The 20502-nt window shown below is 39.0% G+C and overlaps 1 protein-coding gene across 1 annotated transcript in view; it reads right to left on the reverse strand.

Moving 5' to 3' along the window:
- The window catches only part of ctnnbl1 (catenin, beta like 1), a 69492-nt gene that overhangs the window by 1604 nt on the left and 47386 nt on the right, over positions 1-20502 (reverse strand). Inside the window, exons 14-15 of the mRNA XM_024293726.1 lie at positions 9181-9318; positions 8332-8404 (exon numbers count right to left, since the gene is read on the reverse strand). Of these exons, the coding sequence (XP_024149494.1) occupies positions 8332-8404; positions 9181-9318 (211 nt within the window). The remainder of the gene's footprint in view (positions 1-8331; positions 8405-9180; positions 9319-20502) is intronic.

Below are 20502 nucleotides of genomic sequence, written 5' to 3' on the forward strand. Positions count from 1 at the left end.
GTGAAGATCTTCATGGACAGAACTTCCTCCAAAATCCTGATTCTTTCTCCTTCCAGTTCACCAAAGACTCTTTTAGCTAATTCTCCAATGTTTATTGACTGTGATCAATACATTCAATCATTGGTTTCTCAGAGTTCTTGATAAAATAATCAAAGCTAACATCAAAATGCTCTTTCATTGATTTACAATCCTTTCCAACTGCGGTCAAATGAGCCGCCGTTCACATTTCCGTGGTCACATCAAGAAGCTCCGTGGAGTCTGGTGGAGATTTTCCAGCGTTCTCAGTCCTGCTACCGTAAGTATTGGATGAAACTCACACCAAAAATCCAGTGATGCTGATTTGACCACAGAAATGTGAACGGCGGCTCATTTGACTGCAGTCAATGTGAAGATACCATCTTCTCTTCTCCAGAACCTGAACTAGACACTAGGAACAGATGAGGGTTTAGTGCATGTGCAGCAGAGCTGTTGTGATGGAAAGAAGATCATTCATTCAAACAGAGTCTGTCTGAGACACTTTGATTGATTTAAAAGGAGAAATACTTGGAAATGAAAAAACAAAATGATTTCTGATTAAATTTGTTCTCTTTCAGAAGAAAAATGACACACAGACATGATAAAAACTATAAAAACAGGATTTTCATCAGAGAGGAATTTAAAATTATCAATAACAGGCTTTGTTTTCCAGTTCACTAAGGAGAGGAGAGTGATGACCCGCCTTGTTGATCGGAAGATACTTTTATTCTAAAGTCATCATTTGTTCGCGGTCTAGAATAACTGAAAACTCAAAGCAGCAGATAATTCTCCGACTAATGAGGCTCAAATTACCTCGGAGGATTAAAAACTAGATTAAAACTCATACAGATGGCAATTAATTCTTCATTTCTGAGCTTTTGTGTCTAAGTGCTCCCAAACCGGGTTTGCTTTGTGTCAGTCGGTGGGAGTCTGACTCCAGGAAGATGAACGCTGGAATCTGCACATTTCAGATGCTGACCATAACGGGACCCGCGCTGACGTCTCTGTTTGCCGGTTAATCAAGCTTCATCTGCTTGGAGAACAATCCATCGAGCTCTACGGAGACCTGGCTGGAGCTGCAGAGGCAGTTTCTTTGTGTTTGAAAGAGAGAGATAGGAGGAGCAGAAAGACGTCACGGCGACAGAAAAAGGCTTTCATGAGTCCGTCTGCTTGTAACTGATGCTGCGGTTGATGGCTGCACAGATCCGGGCAGAACTCCATCGTCTGCGCCTGAGCATTTTGGTTTTCTCCATTGTGTGCTCCTGCCTCCCACACGAGGCCTCGGAGAGCGTCCGACGGTCGATTTGTGAGTCTAATGTGCAGAAAGAGGAAGCTGCAGCTGCTGCAGCCCCGGTGGAATCTGCTGCGTCTCTCTGAAGGAGGGATTACACACCAAATCTGAGGGAATCAGGGAAATAAGACGGAGGAAAAGAAACGTTTGGAAAGACGCAGAGAGGAGAAACTGATGGGGGTTCCTGATGTCAAAGACAGCAGGTTATTTAGGTGGTAAATAAAGAATACAAAAGATACAGAACTGAGAGGAACTTTAATGTTAAGATAAAATTACTCAACCAAATGCCTTCTGAACAGAATCTAGAAATGATTTGAACTAGTGCTGCCACAAACGATCATTCTAACAGTCGACTAATCACAGATTATCTTTTTCAGATTAGTCGATAAATCTGGTCACTCACAAACTGGATGTGAAGCAAACATCTTAACCATCATTAGCTTCAAACTAGATATATAGCGTTACCTGTGATAGTGGTAGGGTGAATGCTAGTGCTGATAGCTGAAGATGCGGAAATTTATAGCTGAAATCGCAGAAGCTAATGGCTGAAAACGCTGCCGCTGATAGCCAGTTGAAATATTAGTTAAATGCCAAATTAGCCTAAAAAAATTAAAAAAGCCCAAATTAACCAAAACATCTAGCATGCAGCTGAAATATTAGCTAAACTCCAAAATAGCCTAAAAAATCTTAACGTCAAAATAGTCCATAAAGCTAACAGAATGCCATTATAACATTCAACTTTACTACACTCTGACTCCATTTATTATAAAGTAACCACTAATCGACTGTTAAATTAGTTGTTAACAGCCCTAATTTGAACATTTGTAGATTCAGAAGTAACTTTTAAAATAGACAAACATACTTTGATTGTGTTTAAGTGGAAATAAAACTGAAAGAAAACCTCCCCAAAGATATAGATCAAGATTCTTAAAATGTATAAACTTTTCTTTAGGGTTTTGAACATTAACGCGTTGACGCACGTGACTAATCACAACAGAATTAATGCAGTGATATCCATTAACACAAACTGATCACACCTCTCAGCGCTGCAGTCATCAACGTCAGGCTTTTTCTCTACTCATACCATGGTTATTTACAAAAGAAATAATCTTGTAATCTTGCTATTTTTTGGTTTAGATGGCTTTTTCACAAAAAGCGGACTATCTGATCCATGGTCCGGCATGTCGCCACGACAAGGCGTCGCTGAGCCTCGACTGCAGCGGCAGAAGAAAGAGATATAAATGCTGATTGTTATGATAGGTTGAGGAAAGCATCGGTTCAGAGAGAAAGTTCACCTCTTACTGCTTGTTTGTCTCTAAAAGATGAAAGTAAAGGTTGTTTTAAAGCGCCCTGTGCAGTGATACCGAGCATTTGGGCTGTGTGACCGGAACTACTTTATTTTTTTAAAGTCTGCAGGTTCTAATCTTTTCAGCATCTCTGTTTTCTTGGAATAAAACTGCAGACATAAAAGTCTTTAGAGTTCTACTCATCTTACTGCTGATGTGATTTGTACTCACTAATTACCCTTCTGGGTGAAGACTTAACAAGTTTAAACATTTCAGACAATAACAATGAAGTAAAAATTTCTCTGGTCTGTTTTTGTTCAAAAGCTGCATAATGTCGTATTAAATGTACCTAGTAAAACACTGTGATTAATAATGAATAATCACAACACAAAAGTGTGATTAATCGGATATTTTTTTTAATTGATTGACAGCCTTAATTAGAAAGAAATGTTCTGAATGTTCAGTTTTGTCTGTAATTATACGGAGGCAATAAGTGGTCTGTAAAATCCTGTAATAAAAACAAAATTAATCATGATTCATTTTTTCCCTGTTTGGAATTAATTCGTATTTTTTTTTCCAACCAAATCTACAATTGGGGTTAGAAAAATGGTCTTACCTAGAATTATTATTAAAAAAAAAATCTGGTCAATTGAATTTTCTTAAATCCTACAGATTATTTTGGAATTGAAAAAAATCATCTGATGAGATTTTTGTTGTAGTAAGACAGAAAATAAGAAATGTTTTTCTTAAACAGGGTGTTTTTTTTTCTTAAGATTGCGTTTTTGCAATGAACCTTCAGAAAAACAAGCTAACTGAGAAAGAAAAAAAAAATAAAGGCTTCCTATTACAGTTAATTATTTTTGGATGAATTACATAAATGTTCCTGCCTTCTTTTCATCCCGTCTGGATTATTTACCGATTCCTGGTTTTTCAGAACTGATTTCAGAATCAACTTTTAGCTCTTTCTCCGAGCTCTACACGTCCAGGATCCACATCACGTCAGGTCTGTGACGTGACGACAGTGGCCTTGAACAGCAGCTGCAGAGATTTGATCCCAAAGATGGTGGAGAAAAACCGCTGAGCTACAAGAACAGCGACATGTCAAAGATCACTCAGAAGGCAGCTAACAGCCTCTCTGCTGTGAGCACGCCATTGTAAACACGTGCACATGTATCTACACATGCACACGTCTCCGCAGACAAAAAGGTCAAGACATTCTGTGGCGTCTCGACTCTGCAGAAGCCTTCCTTTTGACATGCCGATACCCTCTCCTCTGTCACCACGGCAACAGCGCCGAGGACAATAAGGTGCTGAGCGCCGCCATCACTCAGGTCAGCGACACGGACTGATCTGCCACCAATTCCAGGCAAATCGTTTCCAGGAGCAGTTTCTGCAGCTGCAGCTGAAGACGGCGACACGCCGCGCGATCACAGCTGCAGCTGGAGAACCGTGAGTCATTTACGGCCCGTCACGCCACACCGGCGCCGCTTCAGGAGCGACAGGTGGAACAGGTGTGTTAGCACACACATGCAAAGTATGGAGACAAATCAGGTTTACAGGGAGGAAATCCTTATCTGCAAATAATAAACCAAAAGTAAAAAAAAAAAGTTGAAGGAAAATCTACAAAGAATATCAAAAATATTATAAAGTCACTTAAAACATTTAAATAAACAAGTTAACACAAACATGTAGTTCTCTTTTCTGACGTGCACACATAAACACAAACTATACTAATAAAAAAATGTTCTTTATGATTTTATTTTGTTTTTTTGCTGACTTGTTTATTTGACGAGAACAATGACGACTGAATTTCTGCTCTGTAAGATTATTAAAGCTTAATTGAATTAACTTAAACAACCTTGATAGAATTCACACATGTACTAAACATAGAGGAACTTCTAACTTTCTTTGAGGCTCAGACCTTTGGCCGCGAAAATCACCAAAAGTTTATAACAACGTCGTGTTTAAAACACATCACTGGTCAGAATTTGTCAGAATTTAGGTGCACATTTCCTATTTTTAAACAAATTAAAGGTTTTTCTGTGCACCTTGTGGTTTAAAAAATACAGTAAGGGTAGCCTTATTAATGTTAGTTAGTTAGATTTAAAAAGGGAAATATATATATTTTATTTTTTTATAAATTACAGCTGATATTACACTACTACATTTGCTGCATTGAGATGATCCTTTGTGACATTAGGTGCCTTTATTTTGAAAGGAAGTTCATAAAAATATATCAAAAGGCTATTTTCTTTATATATTTATGCTTTATTTATAACAATAACACAAATACAAATGATTCTCCTATTTTCCTAAAGGGTGAAGTTAGACTTTGTGGCTCCTGCTGGGTTGTTGTCTGTGGCTCATTAAGTGTTAAAGGTTGCAGACCTCTGGTCAAGATTATAGAATCCTGAGAATATCAAGATCCCAGAGGAATCCTGTTATAGAATGATCCAAAACAACAAAGGACAAGATGGCGCCTGACATCATCAACATCAAATTATACAACTTAGCCCAAAAATGTTTATAATTGTAATACAAAACTTTTTATTAAAGCTTTAAACATGAAAAAAAGGTAACAGACCCTTTTCAAGGGGATGTCAGAGAAAATGGCGACTGGGAAGTGAACGTGAAATGCAACTAATGGATTTAGACCAGAAAACCAAAGAACTGAACGCTGTTTGACACAATTTTACAAAAATAATTAAAGGTAACCTTACAAATTTCAACAGAAAAAAAGTAAAATATTTATTGTATGAATGTCAACGACATTCCATCTTCCTTCTATCTATAAATCACAAATTAAGTTTTTTTCTGTTACCGCGGCAGCAAATTATGAAATGAGTTTGAGTTCTTCATAACAAGATTTAAAAAAAATAACTTAAAAAAGATTTTCATCTCAGGGTATAACAATGGGGTTAGATTTGGTTTAAATAATAATAATATGTTTGCCACTTTAATTTTCATAAAATCCATTTGATTGGGAATTGTTAGGTCAGAGTTGTTTAGTTTTTTGCTTTAGATTCCAGTTTAGTTCAGTGTCAAAATGACCTTCCAGACATTATTAAGTACTGATCCAGAATAGAAATGATTCAAATGTAGACGTACGCATCAACTCTGCAGATATTTTCTCTCTGTTTTACCGCTGCAGCTGCGTTGATCTTCTCGTAGAAAATGTTCTGGTAGTCGGCATATGCTTGATTTCTGTCACAGTGAAGTATGAAGCCCTAAAGGTGTTTGTTCCCGTTGCCATGGTGAATCATGCTGTCTTTGCTCCAGTGATCAGGGCTTTTAATGGTCACGACGCTCACACCTGATTCTGGTTCTAACAACTTCAAGTTGACTGAAACAACTCTTTTTAGCTGTTCTGAAACCCAGAACTCTAAGTTCACGAATTTTGAGTCTGTGGACTTTGAGTTCAGGATTAAACTCTAAATTTGTTAAACCTGCTTCTTGAAACGAACCCAGATAGAAATTCATGTTTTCCACATTTAAAACCTTCAGTAAAGACACACATCTCTGCATTATGTACACATTTTAATCTCTTCCCAGGATAAATGTACTTGTTGTTCTACAGGATATTTTAGGGGATAATTGTAAAAACAGGAATGATTTGGTTCAGTCAAAATGTTCAGAGCAGCTATCAGCCACATAGTTTCAGCTTTCAAAATGAAAGCAGCCAAATAAAAGAATCATCTCTGGGTGAACGTATTTTATAACATTATGTGGAAATGATCACTTTCATATTTTTTGTTAACAGTTTCATTTAATTTGATCATTTTTTATGACCAAAAACAAAGAGGAGTGATGTTAGAACCACGGCTGAGCTAACAGCAGCTCACTGACCGCAGTAGAAAACATTACAGCAGGAATAAGTTTGACTTTAATCTCAGACACGCTGGAATTGTCTGAGTTTAGATCTGTTTACAGGATTATGTGAGAATGGAAATTTAGACAACTTTGAACTGGTGAGAAAAGATCTTCTGCAGCTCCACGTCTCATAGACAAAGCTAATGCTAGTGTTAGCATTAGCACAGATTAAAAGAATAAAATCATAATGACCTTCATAATCAAACAAGCAGCATTCACTGAAGTTCTTGTAAGATTAGTCTAACTTTAACCGGGTTATCAGAGAGAAATAATCCAGGACTGGTTTAAAATCATCCAGAGGAATTTGGAGAAGCAGCTGCAGCATTCTTCTGACTGCAGACAGGATTACTGTCATTTGTTCTCTGATTTGTGAACGATCTAAGAGGAGGAAACAAATACAACCAGGTAGGACATTTATGAAATAAATATTGTACAAATGTTGGTTACATTTGGTTAGGTTACTTTTATTATTTATGTAAAACTGCTTTAAAAGTGTTCAGCTGTCAGCTTTGCCGTTCTAAACAATACGAACCAGAAGCGACTCATCACACATCCGACGATGTGTGACGTCACGTGAAAAGGGTCTATTATTATTATCTTTTAAAATGATGTTGTTTTCAGGTGAGATGAGGGGATGTCCGTCTCTGGAGGTTGATCTCTGCTGGCCGGTCCTTTCAGTAAAGGAGCCCAAGTCATTATACTCCCACCATTAACATTTCCTGTTACTGAAGAAGATTTTTGTTTGTAGATTAAAAAAAATCCCAAAGAGAAATCCTGAAAGAATTTCTCAAATGTTTTGCCTAATTTATTTTTAGAACAGCTTTCATTAGACCAACACTCTCATTACTCAGTCAGCTGTGTGTGTGTGTGTTTGTGTCCTTGACACAGTTAAACACTTATTTTACATAACCGATCCAGCAGGAACACTGGGATTTCCTTCCAGGTGAGTCTCTACCTGAGATGACAGCTTTTCATTTAATTCTCCTCTGAATGATCAGCTTTCCAAATCTGATGTTTTCTAATCTGTTAATCTTTCTCACCTCCATTAGCATATTAATAAATCCCGTTTCCAAGAAGCTCTCATAACTTCATGTGGAAAACATTTTCATAATTAAAAACCTTGGAGAAATCCGTGATCTGAGCCGTAGTTCCTCGGTTGTGTGAACACAAACATGAAAATCTTAAATAGAATAGTAACACTAATACTGTAAGTAGCAGTATTCCGATGAGACCAGAACCGGCACACAGACCCATGAACAGCCAGCGCCGCTCGAGCAGGCGCTGCGGCGTGTGACGGATGACTCTATCTGAGGCCCTCCATGCCAGCCAGAGCTGGAGGGTGTGTGTTCAGAGCCACGTCCTCCAGCTACAACCACGGAAACGAGAAGGATGGATGTCGCACAAGAACAACACATCTGCTCAGTCTGAGAAAACCAAGGAGAATGAGAGAGCGCAAATCTCTGGCCGAGTGGAAACGACAACAAATGTGTGGCACAGAGAGGATTAAAACACTCAAAGAAAAACTACGGATGTGGTTGTTTTGGTTTAAAGAAAGTTCCCGATCCTGAAGTGTGCTGGGTTTATTCATATCTGTCTCCATCTGCATTGTATATTTAGTAGAAGCATCAAACCCTGTCACATCACTGACAGCGTGTTGTGTGGGAAGAGTCCCAACAGCCACAGGCTGCCTGCTATTTATTTAAAAGCTGACACACAAACGAGGTACAAGATCTCCCAGCCATTCATTGACTCAGGCTTAACTGGATTTGCTGTTGCTCTGCTGTAAAACATCCCACTTCTGGAAGCAAATTCCAGCACGGATCTGGATTGGCTTTCAACTGGAGCCAGCGTAAGGACAGAGTCACGTACCTCTCATGATGTGGCGGACAACTTTGACGGAGCCTCCTCTGAGATTCAGAATCTGATGCACTCTCTGCTGAAGCTGAAAGCCGAGAAAAAGACTCATTAGAAGTAGAATCTGGGTGGAAAACTGAGTCTTTTTGAACATTTCTCAAGTGTACTTTAGATTCATTAACTGTGAATGTGGAAGAGTGCAGAAATCAACTAACAGTTACACAAATCTAGTGTCCTGAGATTATGAAACAAGCAAATGTTGAAGAAACGTTTAGAAACTATAAATGCAGAAGAAAAATGCCTTTAGAGCCTTTAGTCTGTTATCAGGATGTTTGAACCACTGGTGAACAACTTCATTTAATGAACATTTTAACTGTTTTAGAAGAGAATTGAGGGTTAAAACGTTTCAGTATTACATGAAATATATCTTAAATGTTTTACTTTACAATCTATTACCAATTTCTTAGTTCATCAAAAGTAAATGTAGAGTTTTATTTGGGAATAAAGTAGATAAAACATGAAGCTTAAACCATCTGATCGAACATTTCCAACAAAACCTCATTGCAGTTTGGGAACTGGGATTAATGGATCAAATATTCTGATTAACATCAGATAAGATGAGTATAACTTCTTACAATTGGTGCATAAAAAACAAAGTAAAGAAGCAAAATTGTTAAAATTCAAGATTGATCTATGAGGAACAGAAGCAGAACCAGAGTCCATTTCAAGTCAGATCTGCAGCACCTATAGAAACATCTGCCTCCTGCCTGCTTCCCTGATCAAACGCCTTAATGATAATTGATCGTTCTTAAAACTCATTACGAAACCCAGCATGTGTGTGCGTGTGTGTGTGTGTGTGTGTACCTGTGAGATCCCAGAGTTGCTGATCTCCACCATAATATAGCAGATCAACTGAAGGACAAATAAGCCAGCATCCAAACGGCGAAGGTAGAACTCATCTTCCATACTGTCGTCCAGGATCTCTCCACGCTGAACCATCTCCTGCACGCGCACGCACACACAAACACACACACGCACAGATGTCAGGCAGAGAGAATCTGATGTAAAGTTCAATCTATGTGCCGTTAATCAGCCTTTTCAAAAAAATCCATTTTCTGCAGTGACCTGTCACGCAAACGTATCGATCCCAGCACTAAGCCGGAGAAAGGACTCCAACACAACACAGACATTTGCACACTCGCATACGAATTCATCTTAAGAGTCTGGACAGTATGCCAATAACACAACACTGCCAATGAGCACACGGCCCGCATTAATCATCATTAGAGATTCAGAGGTAAATGCGAAGGTGGACGAGGAGTCTGACGCACAAAACGCCGACCGTGAAGGCCGTTTGAGCAGCAACGCAATCAGACGTGACTCCTAGTTATTACTTTTTTCTCTTTTCAGACGCCGTCTTTGACTCTGCAAACGTTTGGATGGATACAACCTCACAAAGGTGTGCTACGTCTGAGAACAATCTAATGACTAGAAAAGTTGCATTATCTGTGATAGTACTAGTGTGAATGCTTTTAGCTGAAAGTAGTCGCTGAAGATGCTGACGCTTTTTGCTGAAAATGGTGACGTAACTTTAACTACTGAAGGAATTTGGCAAAAGCTTTTTGCAAAATGTTACATTTGTTAAAAGAGTGGAAATTTTATAAAAGAACTATGATGGAAGTGCTGAAATTGACCTCAATTTCTGAAAAATTTGTAGTAAAATTGCTTAAAAATCTCTAATACATGCCAATTTGCAAAAATATTTAAGTTGTCGCTTAAATATGAGCTTAACACCAAATTAGCCCAAAAAACCCTAATAGATTCAAAGTTAGCCAAAAAAGCTAGGTCGCTGATAAAATACTAGCTCATCTCCAAAATAGCCCAAAATTCCTTAGTAAACTAAATAAGTCCAAAATGTTAGCCTGTTGCTAAAATGTTGGGTAAACTCCAAATTTCTTAAAAATGATAATAAAATATCTTAAAACACAGCCCATGAATATATTTAAATGATTGTTGCTAATCCACTTAAAATGTTGAAATTTGAAGAATTCCCCCTATCTCAATTACAAAAAACCTATAATATGCAGATGATGGTTTCATTAGTAAAGAAGGTTTATTCTGACCTGTAGCAGCAATTTGACTCCCCAAAATTTGCATGGACCAAGTCGTAAAAATGAATTTTTCATATATTAAATGACGCCCTCCAAAAAATTACTACGTCACAGCAGGAAAAAACAATAAAAAAATGTAAGTGGTCAAAATCTCTTATGGGACAGATTTTTTTATTCTATATGCAGATTTGCATCTATTTAGTGTGAAATTTGGCGACTTTTAGATTTTTTTAACAAAATGGGAAAAAAAAAATGTTTCTTCAAGCTATTTTCATGAAAGATGACTCACATCCCACCAGGTTAACAAGAACCAAAGTTTTGTTGACCTTTGACCTTGGTAAGTGGCCGCCATCTTGAATTTTTGTAAGAAACACACCTTTAATACCAGGTTTAAATTTAAGCTTCTGCTAGGGATTTTGATCCATCCTTCCATCATAATCTTCTTCCGCTCATCCAGACCAGGTCGTGGCAGCAGCAGTCTAAGCAAAGATCCCCAGACTCCCTTCTCCCCGGTCTCTTCCTCCAGCTCCTCTAGGGAGACCCCGACGCGCTCCCAGACCAGTCGAGAAACGTGTCCTGGGTCTTCCCCGGGGCCTCCGCCCAGTGGGACATGCCCAGAACACCTCTCCAGGGAGGCGTCCAGGAGGCATCCGGACCAGATACCCGAACCACCTCAACTGGTTCCTCTCGATGCGGAGGAGAAGCGGCTCTACTCCGAGCTCTCTCCGGGTGACTGAGCTTCTATCTCAGAAGCCACCCTGCAGAGAAAACTCATTTCAGCCGCTTGTAGTCGGGATCTCGTTCTTTCGGTCACGACCCAGAGCTCATGACCATAGGTGAGTACTGGAACGAAGATCGACCAGTTATTCGAGAGCTTTGCTTTCTGGCTCAGCTTCACCAAAACGGGCTGGTGCAGCGACTGCATAATGCCGGACACCGCTCCAATCAGTCGATCTCACGCTCTGATCTTCCCTCACTCATGAACAAGACCCCAAGATATTTAAACTCCTCCACCTGAGGCAGGAGCACTCCACCCACCAGAGAGGGCTAACTACCTTTCTCCGGTCGAGAACCATGACCTCAGATTTGGCGGTGTTGACCCTCATCCCAGCCGCTTCACACTGCAAATCGCTCCAATACATGCTGGAGGTCCTGGCTCCATGAACCCAACAGAACAACATCATCTGCAAAGAGCAGTGATGAAATCCGGTGGTCTCCAAACCAGATCTTCTCTGGTTCCTGGCTGCACCTAGTAATTCTGTCTATAAAGAGATTATCTCACCATGGGCAGCTCCAGAATGGCAGAGAGTCCAACCACTCTTGATCTATCACTTCCTAACTCCTCGAGCATCATTGAGAGGCTGCTGTAGAGAAAATGTTGTTTTTTACGTTTAGATTTTATACGGCGTTGGCGTAGCTAGTTCGCAAAAGTGGCGTTTCCTTGTTACTTGCACAGTTCTTACCAGAATATTATGAGAGTTTAGAACCTGAATCTGTGGCTTAAGCTAAAGGAAACAATATGACATGTGATTAAAACATATTAGGATTGTAGGCGTGGCTAACAGAAATCCCCAGTTGCCAAGGAAATCCAAAAATGTACTTTTTCCAATTCTTATAAAAATGACACGGACCTGTTTGTCACCTCCAGGCCACCAAAAATGAAAATGGTTGCCATGGAGATAAAACCAACAGGAAAGCTACCATTTATTGAGAAGGTTTCTTTTCATGAATGTGTCATGTTATGTGTTAACCACAGTGGCAGAGACGGAGCGTGTGAGGGCGGGTCAAACGGGGGCATCGATAGCGCCATTTGTGGCTTTAATTTTGGTTTAATTTTGGTTTTATTTTGAAGGAGACAGCGATCGGCTTGTGAAACAGTCCCAAAGCTTGGCCTTTTTGTCTGACGAGGACGGAAAAAAAAAAAACTTGAAACAATTCCATTTGAATTCAGAATGTGTTTCCTCTCCTCCCTGTTGGAAAAAAGAGATAATCTCAGTTTCCAGGACAACAACTGGGCTTATCGTTTTGCAGGGAGGGGAAGTAGCAGCCTTTGGCAAAGCCGCACAGATCTCACAATTCAAATTCACCAAAATGCAGGTTTTACATCTGCATCAAACACAAATGAGACAATACATACATGTAACCCCCCCGAGGAAGACAAAAGACGAAGCAGCCAGTTTTAGCTTCTGCCGTTTCTCTGCGGGAGCCCGTCTATTTTACATGAAGCTCATGACGGCCTGCAGCCATCCCTGCAACACAGAACCCCAGACATTTCTGACATGGCTACAGACAGCTCAATTACCCCCCCTCCACTTCTATTTCTGGGCTTCTCAGCTGCACAGGATGGGAATGCATCCAAACATGTGGAACAATGAGCGGAAAGGCCGTCTGCTGGACTGAAAACTGGAAAAATAAGACACAAAAAAACAAAAGAGGGGGGGGTGTAAATGTCACACGAGGAGATGTAGAATGTATTTCTACCGCAGGACGATCACGTCCAGCCAGAACATCTCCAAAAAGAAAGACATTCATGTTTAGATGCCCCATTTTTTTAAAAACAGAAGAAAATATTTCTTTGATGGAAAATAACATTTAAATATGATTTTTTTTCAGGCTTTTTTATTATCTCCAGCGTAAAAAGCATATTTTTAAAGACAATTTATATTTTCCCAGCATGCATTACTTGTCATGTGAACAAGCCCAATTTCCAACTTTAAAGTAAACTAGTACCTGATGCAATCCTGCAGAAAAAATGATAAAAGCTCATGAAATACGAGAAAACTTCAGAAAAATGTCCAACATTTTGACTTTAAATGTACAGATATCCCGACCTTTTATTCGCCTAATTAAAACTAAAAGTTTAAAACAACTTAACTGACACACTGAGATAAACAGGCCAATTAAAAATTAATGCAATTAAAATTGCGAGAGATTTTCTGTGGGAAAAAAGAAAACATTTTATTTCACTTTTCCTGTGATTTTTAATCAAACTTGAGCTTTTATGAAATATTATCATCTTTTAATTGATATTTTGTGTAGCATCTCCCTTCGTTGGAGATCTTTTTTTGATCTCTCTCTGAAAAACCATCAACGTAACTTTGAAGCAGCAACTGAAAAAGTTATGAAGAAAAAGTATTTTTACACAGATTATACCAGAAATGATTCTATTAAAACACAGTCTCTAATATATGAGATACAACTCCCTTGATATGAAGGATTTGGTGAAACAATATTACCAGAAGTGTCTAGATGGTTTGAATTGATATATTTATATTATTATAATCTGGTACAGCTGGACTGACGTGAAACCAAAATTATTTTATTCTGATATCTTTTCAAGCAGGTTTTGTATATAATGCACTTTTGATTGTAGCTATATGTAAATAAAACATTTTTAAAATACTTTACAAAGATTAGCATTTAGTTCAGTGAAGTATAACTTAAAATGATTACACTCTTTAGCATTAGATTTCTAAATACATGAGAATTTTTTTTCCTTCAAACCTATAAATCTATATTTTGGTGGAATCCTGGTTTGGTGTTTGTGAAGAAATGCAGGTATTTAATACCTACAAATACAACTGCCACCGCGTGATGGAGACGCATCAGTAGAATCTTTAAAATCAGCTGCTGCCGCCCTATTATTCTTAGAAAATGGTTGATGTGGTCATGAATGCTGACTGGTGGTCATCAGTCAGCGAGGACGACTTCTTCACGGAATCGTGCGACAGCTGTGCGGCCACAGCCGGATCGGCGGCCGGCAGCAGCTTCGACTGGACACCAGTTGGCTGCTAAATGGAGGCAACGTTCCCTGTGCGCATGCACGATCGTGCACTGCTTGCACATTCTCAGCACACAAAACAAGATGACATCCTACTTACATAGACACAATTATTATTTCCATCACCAACAAACATACAAACTCAAATTGCTTGCATCAAATTGTGGCATCTTTGTACACAGTTGCAAGAGAAAGTATATTTCTCAATTTGTGTACGAATTGGACACATGATGTGTTTTTTCTTAAAGGGGACATACCACAAAAATTCAACCTTTTCAGCTTTTAAGTGTATTATACTGTTCAATCTTAACTATAAAGAACCCCAAAGCGATATTTTGATCTGTTCATGAGTTTCTGAGTAATCCTCTATAAACCAGCGCTCTCAACCGCATACCCCCATACCCACGACGAGCGGTGATGTCACAACATGAGACAGCCCCTCCAGGAAGAGTCTGCTCCGCCCCAAAGCTAACACAGACAACTTCTCCACAAAGCTAGCGGCTCGAGCTAGCGGTGATTAGCTAGCTTCAAGGATAAACGCCCAAGCTGGGCTGTATATAAGCCTACATCAAATTCAGAAAAAACATTTAGTTTTGTGGGTGACACGTCGGCTCTGGGACGACGTCATGAAGAGGGGGGAACCCTCAAGGAGGGAAAGGCGGAGCTTCAGAGATTGAGTTGTTTTACTTATGGCTATGAAAAAATCAGCAAAAATAACTAATATTTCATAAATACTTTGATTTTTAGTGTTCCAAAGGTAATATATGATCATTTATATGGATACAGTTTACTCTGAAAGACTAAAGAAAATCATGGTAGGGCCCCTTTAAATCAATCTAAATCACAACAATGGAGAAAAACAGAGCCAGCTTAAATCACACCAAGATATGTTTTCATGTTTTTGTAACCCAATCGTGTGTCTAGTTTATACATAAAACCAAGTAATTCCAAAGAGTTCCCATATTTTATCCTGCAGCTGTATGTGACCGTAGCTTTGGTTCAGTTTGGCCTTCTAATGATCACAGCAGAACAATGCTTATGAAAAACTGTGTTCATATTCTTCTTTGTTAAACTCTTTCTATGAAAACAAAAATCTTCACAAAAGTATTTTCTAGTAAAATAATCATGAGGAGACAGAAGCCTCCCGATCCTCTGGCTGATGGAACCGAGCGTTTGGAGCTAATCCACGGAAAACCATCCACTGTTTCCCAGTTGAGTTGAGATGTTTTTCCAAGAGATCCACAAGCTGGAGCAGAAAATTGAGAAGTTTGCTTTGGTCTGCTCTGATCTCTTGATGGTTTTTGTTACTTTCCCACGAAACTATCCAAATACAGTATTGTCAATTTTTAAAACTTTAAAACCATAACTTTTTAACATAATTCTGAATAATAAAAAGACAGGAATATTATTCTGGAATAAATCAACTTAAATCTTAAATAACTTTCAATATTTTACTCTCCATAAAAACATATTTTGTCAAAATTATATAATTTAGAAATAAACACAAGTTAACATCAGGACATTAATAACAATAAAATAAAATGATCTGGAGGGCCGGATAGAACTACCCGGAGGGCCGGATCCGGCCCCCGGGCCTCGACTTTGACATATACATGCAATGGATTCCTCAACACACAACCCTAGAGTCCCGAGTAAAAGTCAAGTTAAGCTAAAGGTGATCACTGACGGACTGATCCAGACAGGATTAAACAAACGTTTTTCTGGTATAAACCTTTTTCCATCAGGAGAAAGAAGATCAGCATAAATTTTGAAAAGCGCTCCATCTGTAAGAATCCTTCCATTATTTATACGCATTTTTCCCTGCAAGTGCTGCAATCACTCCGCCCCTCCTGCTGCTCTACGGCATCAACTGCTCCCACCACGGAGGAAAAGTAAGAAAAACATTTTCAAACGTGGCATCTCAGACGAGTTGACTGCTGCGCCCTCCGGGGAACCTGCCTGTAATGGAACGGAGCGAAGATGTTCAACACACCATGAATCACGCCGAAGCTCTGAATCTCTGCAGCGGCTGGAAGGTTTGAACAATGACAAGAGCATTAAATATTCATCATTGTGAGGGGCGGAAGAGGACGTGTGGGATATTAAAACGTGAGCCGACACAACGGCGGCGTGGCGGTCCTCATTAGAGCGCTGGAGTTTTGTCCACTTGTGAGTTTTGACGTGGTGGCCGACGTCTTTTATGTGGCGTTTTGGTCCCTCTGGCAAAACGGTGGATGCGAGAAGCTGAGACTGAAAAACGTGTTGAAAGGAGGGATTGGACAAGTAAATTACTGCAACCTCAGGGGAGCCTGGCAGCCGGGCTACAGCACGGACCGAGTAATAAGGAGTGATTTTCAGTCTCCATTCTCTTACTGTAACTCAGACACACTGTGCTCATGTGAAATGTGATTCATGGGTCTATCGAGTGCTCTGATGTCAAATATTTGTTCAAGCACATATTTATGGATCTGCGTGAGCACTGTCCCACCCTTCCTCTGCATGTTGATGATGAATGCAGAGAATTTCTCCCTCTGTGAGGTTATCACTCCCCTTTTTTTATTTTCCAACGAGATGCTCAGTAAAATCTTGGTAAAAATCCACCGTCTGCGTCTCTGACGAGGTTCTTCTTAGCGTTGGAAAACAGACAAAAGACAGGAAACAGCCATCACACTTCTGCTATAGCACATGTGTCAAAGTCGAGGCCCAGGGGGGCAGATCTGGCCCTCTGGGTAATTCTATCAAGCCCTCCAGATCGTTTTATTGTTATTAATTGTCCGATGCTATCTTGTGTTTATTTCTAACTTATATAATTTTGACAAAATATATTTTTATGGAGAGTAAAATATTGAAAGTTATTTAAGGTTTAAGTTGATTTTTTCTGGAATAATATTCCTGCCTGTTTTATTATTCATAATTATGTTAAAAAGTTACAGTTTTAAAGTTTTAAAAAATGGCATTCTGCTAGCTTTTTGAACTATTTTGGCATTTACTAAGATTTTTTACGATATTTTGGAGTTTAGCAAAAATTTCAGCTACGTGCTAGCTGTTTTGGCTAATTTAGGATTTTTTAAACATTTTTTTAGGCTGTTTCGAAGTTTAGCTATTTTTTCAGCTAAATATTCTAGCTGTTTTGGCTAACCTATGTGTTTTTTAAGGCTAATTTGGCCTTTAGCTAATATTTTAGCGAGCTATCAGCTTCAGTGATTTCAGCATCTTCAGCGGCCAAATTCATCTTACAGCATTCACACTAGCATTATCACAGGTAATGCTATATATCTAGTTTACAATTATGTTAAAAAGTTACAGTTTTAAAGGTTTTAAAAATTGAGTTTTAGAGTGTTCAATAAATGTTTATCCTGTTCGGCCCGCGACCTAAGGTGTGTTTTGGATTTTGGCTCCTTGTGCAATTGAGTTTGACACTCCTGTGCAAGAGCTTATTACCACCCATGATGGTACATGAGAACTGGACCGAGTGAGTGTGATGTCGTCCATAGAAAATAATTTACTTTCAGCTCCAACCAAATAAAGTGAAGTCAGTTGCCATTTTTTTGCAATACAGATGCCGCCATGTTGAAGCCAGACTGTGTCACTGAGAACGGATTGGTCCAAATGGGTCTGTGTTTCTATGGCAACCACTCTCATGAAGGAGGAAGGCCACACCCCTAAAATTTGAAAGCGGGATAGGAAAAATTGGTCATTGAAAGCTTTTGAACATTGGATGTGGGGGCCAGCAGGCTCCACCTACTTTAATTGAGGCATGTGATTGGCCAGTTTACTTTAATAACTTGTATTAAAGGAAAATAATATAATGAACAAAATGACGATTATCTACAAGATGTCAAAAAAAATAATCAGAGCAAGATTGGTTATTCTGACCAATAGGATGACTGAGTAACAGCTAATTATTTCTCTATAGAAGTCTATGGGAATTTGGCTTCTTAGAGCCAGCAAGTACTTCCAGATTGAAAGTCCAGTTCTAAATTACAGTCAAATGTTAATCTAACCAATGCTGCCCCTCTTTGGCGGCTCATTTGACCGCAGGATTTTGGAGGAAGTTCTGTCCATGAAGATCTTCACTTCCTCGTCCAGCTGACATCCGGATCAGAACCATACGGCTGGACATTACCCAGATTGATGGATGTTTATATGTAGCAGTGGTGAAGAGATATCATAATCAGACAGAAGGGGTTAGGGGTGGGGCTACTAAACTCAGCTCCAAAAGCCACGCCTCCTCAGAAGAGATTTTAGAAACAGAGGCTTCAGATCAACAAGAAAAATATCTTTTCAAGACATTTAGGTTGTGGGATTTTGGTTAAAAATTTCATAATCATAATTAAAACACTACTGGGAACATTTTTTTTTTTACATATAAAATGTTGTCATAGGGAGACTTTAAACATAAATAATAAACAGAAATATTTTGAACAGGATTTTAACTTCTAAAATCTGAACATAAGCTTAAGTTGGAATCATAAAAACATATAAAGTACAAGAACTGTTTACAAAAAGAACAAGAAGTTACTTTATGGACAGGAACTTTATGCAAAGAATAAGATGTTTGATCTGCAGGAATCCGAACCGTCACAGCAGATCATTTACATGTGAGCATAATAATCAAACCACATGGAAACGGCAAGACGAGCTAATATAAGGAAAAGCTACACATATTTACACACATGCACACTTTTAATCCAATTCTTAATTACTGTAGAACAAATAAGCAGAAATCAAGGGAACACAAAGCAAATAGAGTCCTAAAAGAATCATGTGCCAAACTGGAGAAGTTAAGAGTTTTCTAGTGAAGGGCTCAGAAACCTGCAGCTCCAGATCCACATGTGTCTCTTTTATCTCTCCATGGTGGTTCCTTGATCAAACATCAAATAAGTCGTGAAGACTGCTGACCCAGACATGTCGACCATCAGAGTCAGCAGCTCCTGATAATGACTGCTTAACCAAAACTACCTAAAGAAAACAAATAAACAAAGCCAGTAAACTAAGACTACCAAGGTCCAATCTCAAACTAAAATAACAAAACCCAGCAGAGTAAGACTGCTGAGGACAAAGAGAGGAGAAAAAAAAACCAAAACATTACAAAATAACTAAATAAAATAAAATAAAATAGGCCATTTTTAAAGTAAGGATTATTTAATTATCATTTATTAAATTTAGATGAGATAAATGTATAAATTGATGTCTGAGGTTCACATAGATGATAAACTATGTAGGTTTTTACATCCTGTTGACCTGAAGACGTCTTGTTTGTTCAACTCTACCTCCAGAATGAACAGATTTTATATGCAAAGTAAAACTTTGGTAAAAGTTTGATCTTTAATGAGTTAAAAGCACATATTATCTTATGCTGAACAACATTAGTTACTATCTGTTCAGAGCTACACTGAGGTGATCCTGTTTGGCACAGAGTGTTTTTCTTTTTTTTCCGGTTCCAGGTCACGAGCAGACGTGTGTTATTGTTACTTGAGGATTCCTAATAACTTAAATCTACTTTGGAAAGATATAATCTTAAGTTACGAACCGGATAATGATAATATATGTTAAGGAAATGGTTGAGCCGAGGTGGGACTATACAAGTTCACTTCCTCCCACTCCCTTTCAGGCAATCTTTTAATGTCTAGTTATCCTGTGTTTGACATGTCTTCATGGATGGAAACTTCTGATGATTGATTGTACATGCATTTTTTTTCTTCTTGATTGCTTTAAATCACATATGTCAAAGCCAAGGCAAGCGGGCCAAATCCGGCCCGCCAGTGGGTTTTATTTGGCCCGCGTGATGATATAAATTTATTATTAGATCCGGCCCGCGAGCTGCTGCAAGCCAGCAGATATAATGTATGCCAAAACTACATTTCCCACAATGCAACGGTGACGCACCGAGCGGGAGGAGGCTTCAATTCCTCATTTATTAGCGGTCATTAGCATAACAGCAACAAGCCTAACCCCATCAACAATGGCAAAACGGAAGGTGGACACTGAGAAACGGGGGTTTCAAACAAGGTGGGAGTCTGAGTACATGTTCACGGACGTCGCTGGAAAACCCGTGTGCCTTCTGTGTGGAGAAAGTGTGGCGGTGATGAAAGAGTATAATATGAGACGGCATCATGAAACAAAACACGCAGACAAAAATGAGAATATGGACACGGAACAAAGGCAACAGAAGGCGGAGGAATTAAAACGAGGCCTAAAATCTTGCCAGGATCTGTTTAGAAAAGCCAAATCACAAAGCGAGGCTGCAGTCAAGGCCAGTTTTATTTTAGCAGAGGAGATCGCTAAATCATC

This window comes from Oryzias melastigma, linkage group LG7, assembly GCF_002922805.2.
Source record: "Oryzias melastigma strain HK-1 linkage group LG7, ASM292280v2, whole genome shotgun sequence".
NCBI classification, from domain to species: domain Eukaryota; kingdom Metazoa; phylum Chordata; class Actinopteri; order Beloniformes; family Adrianichthyidae; genus Oryzias; species Oryzias melastigma.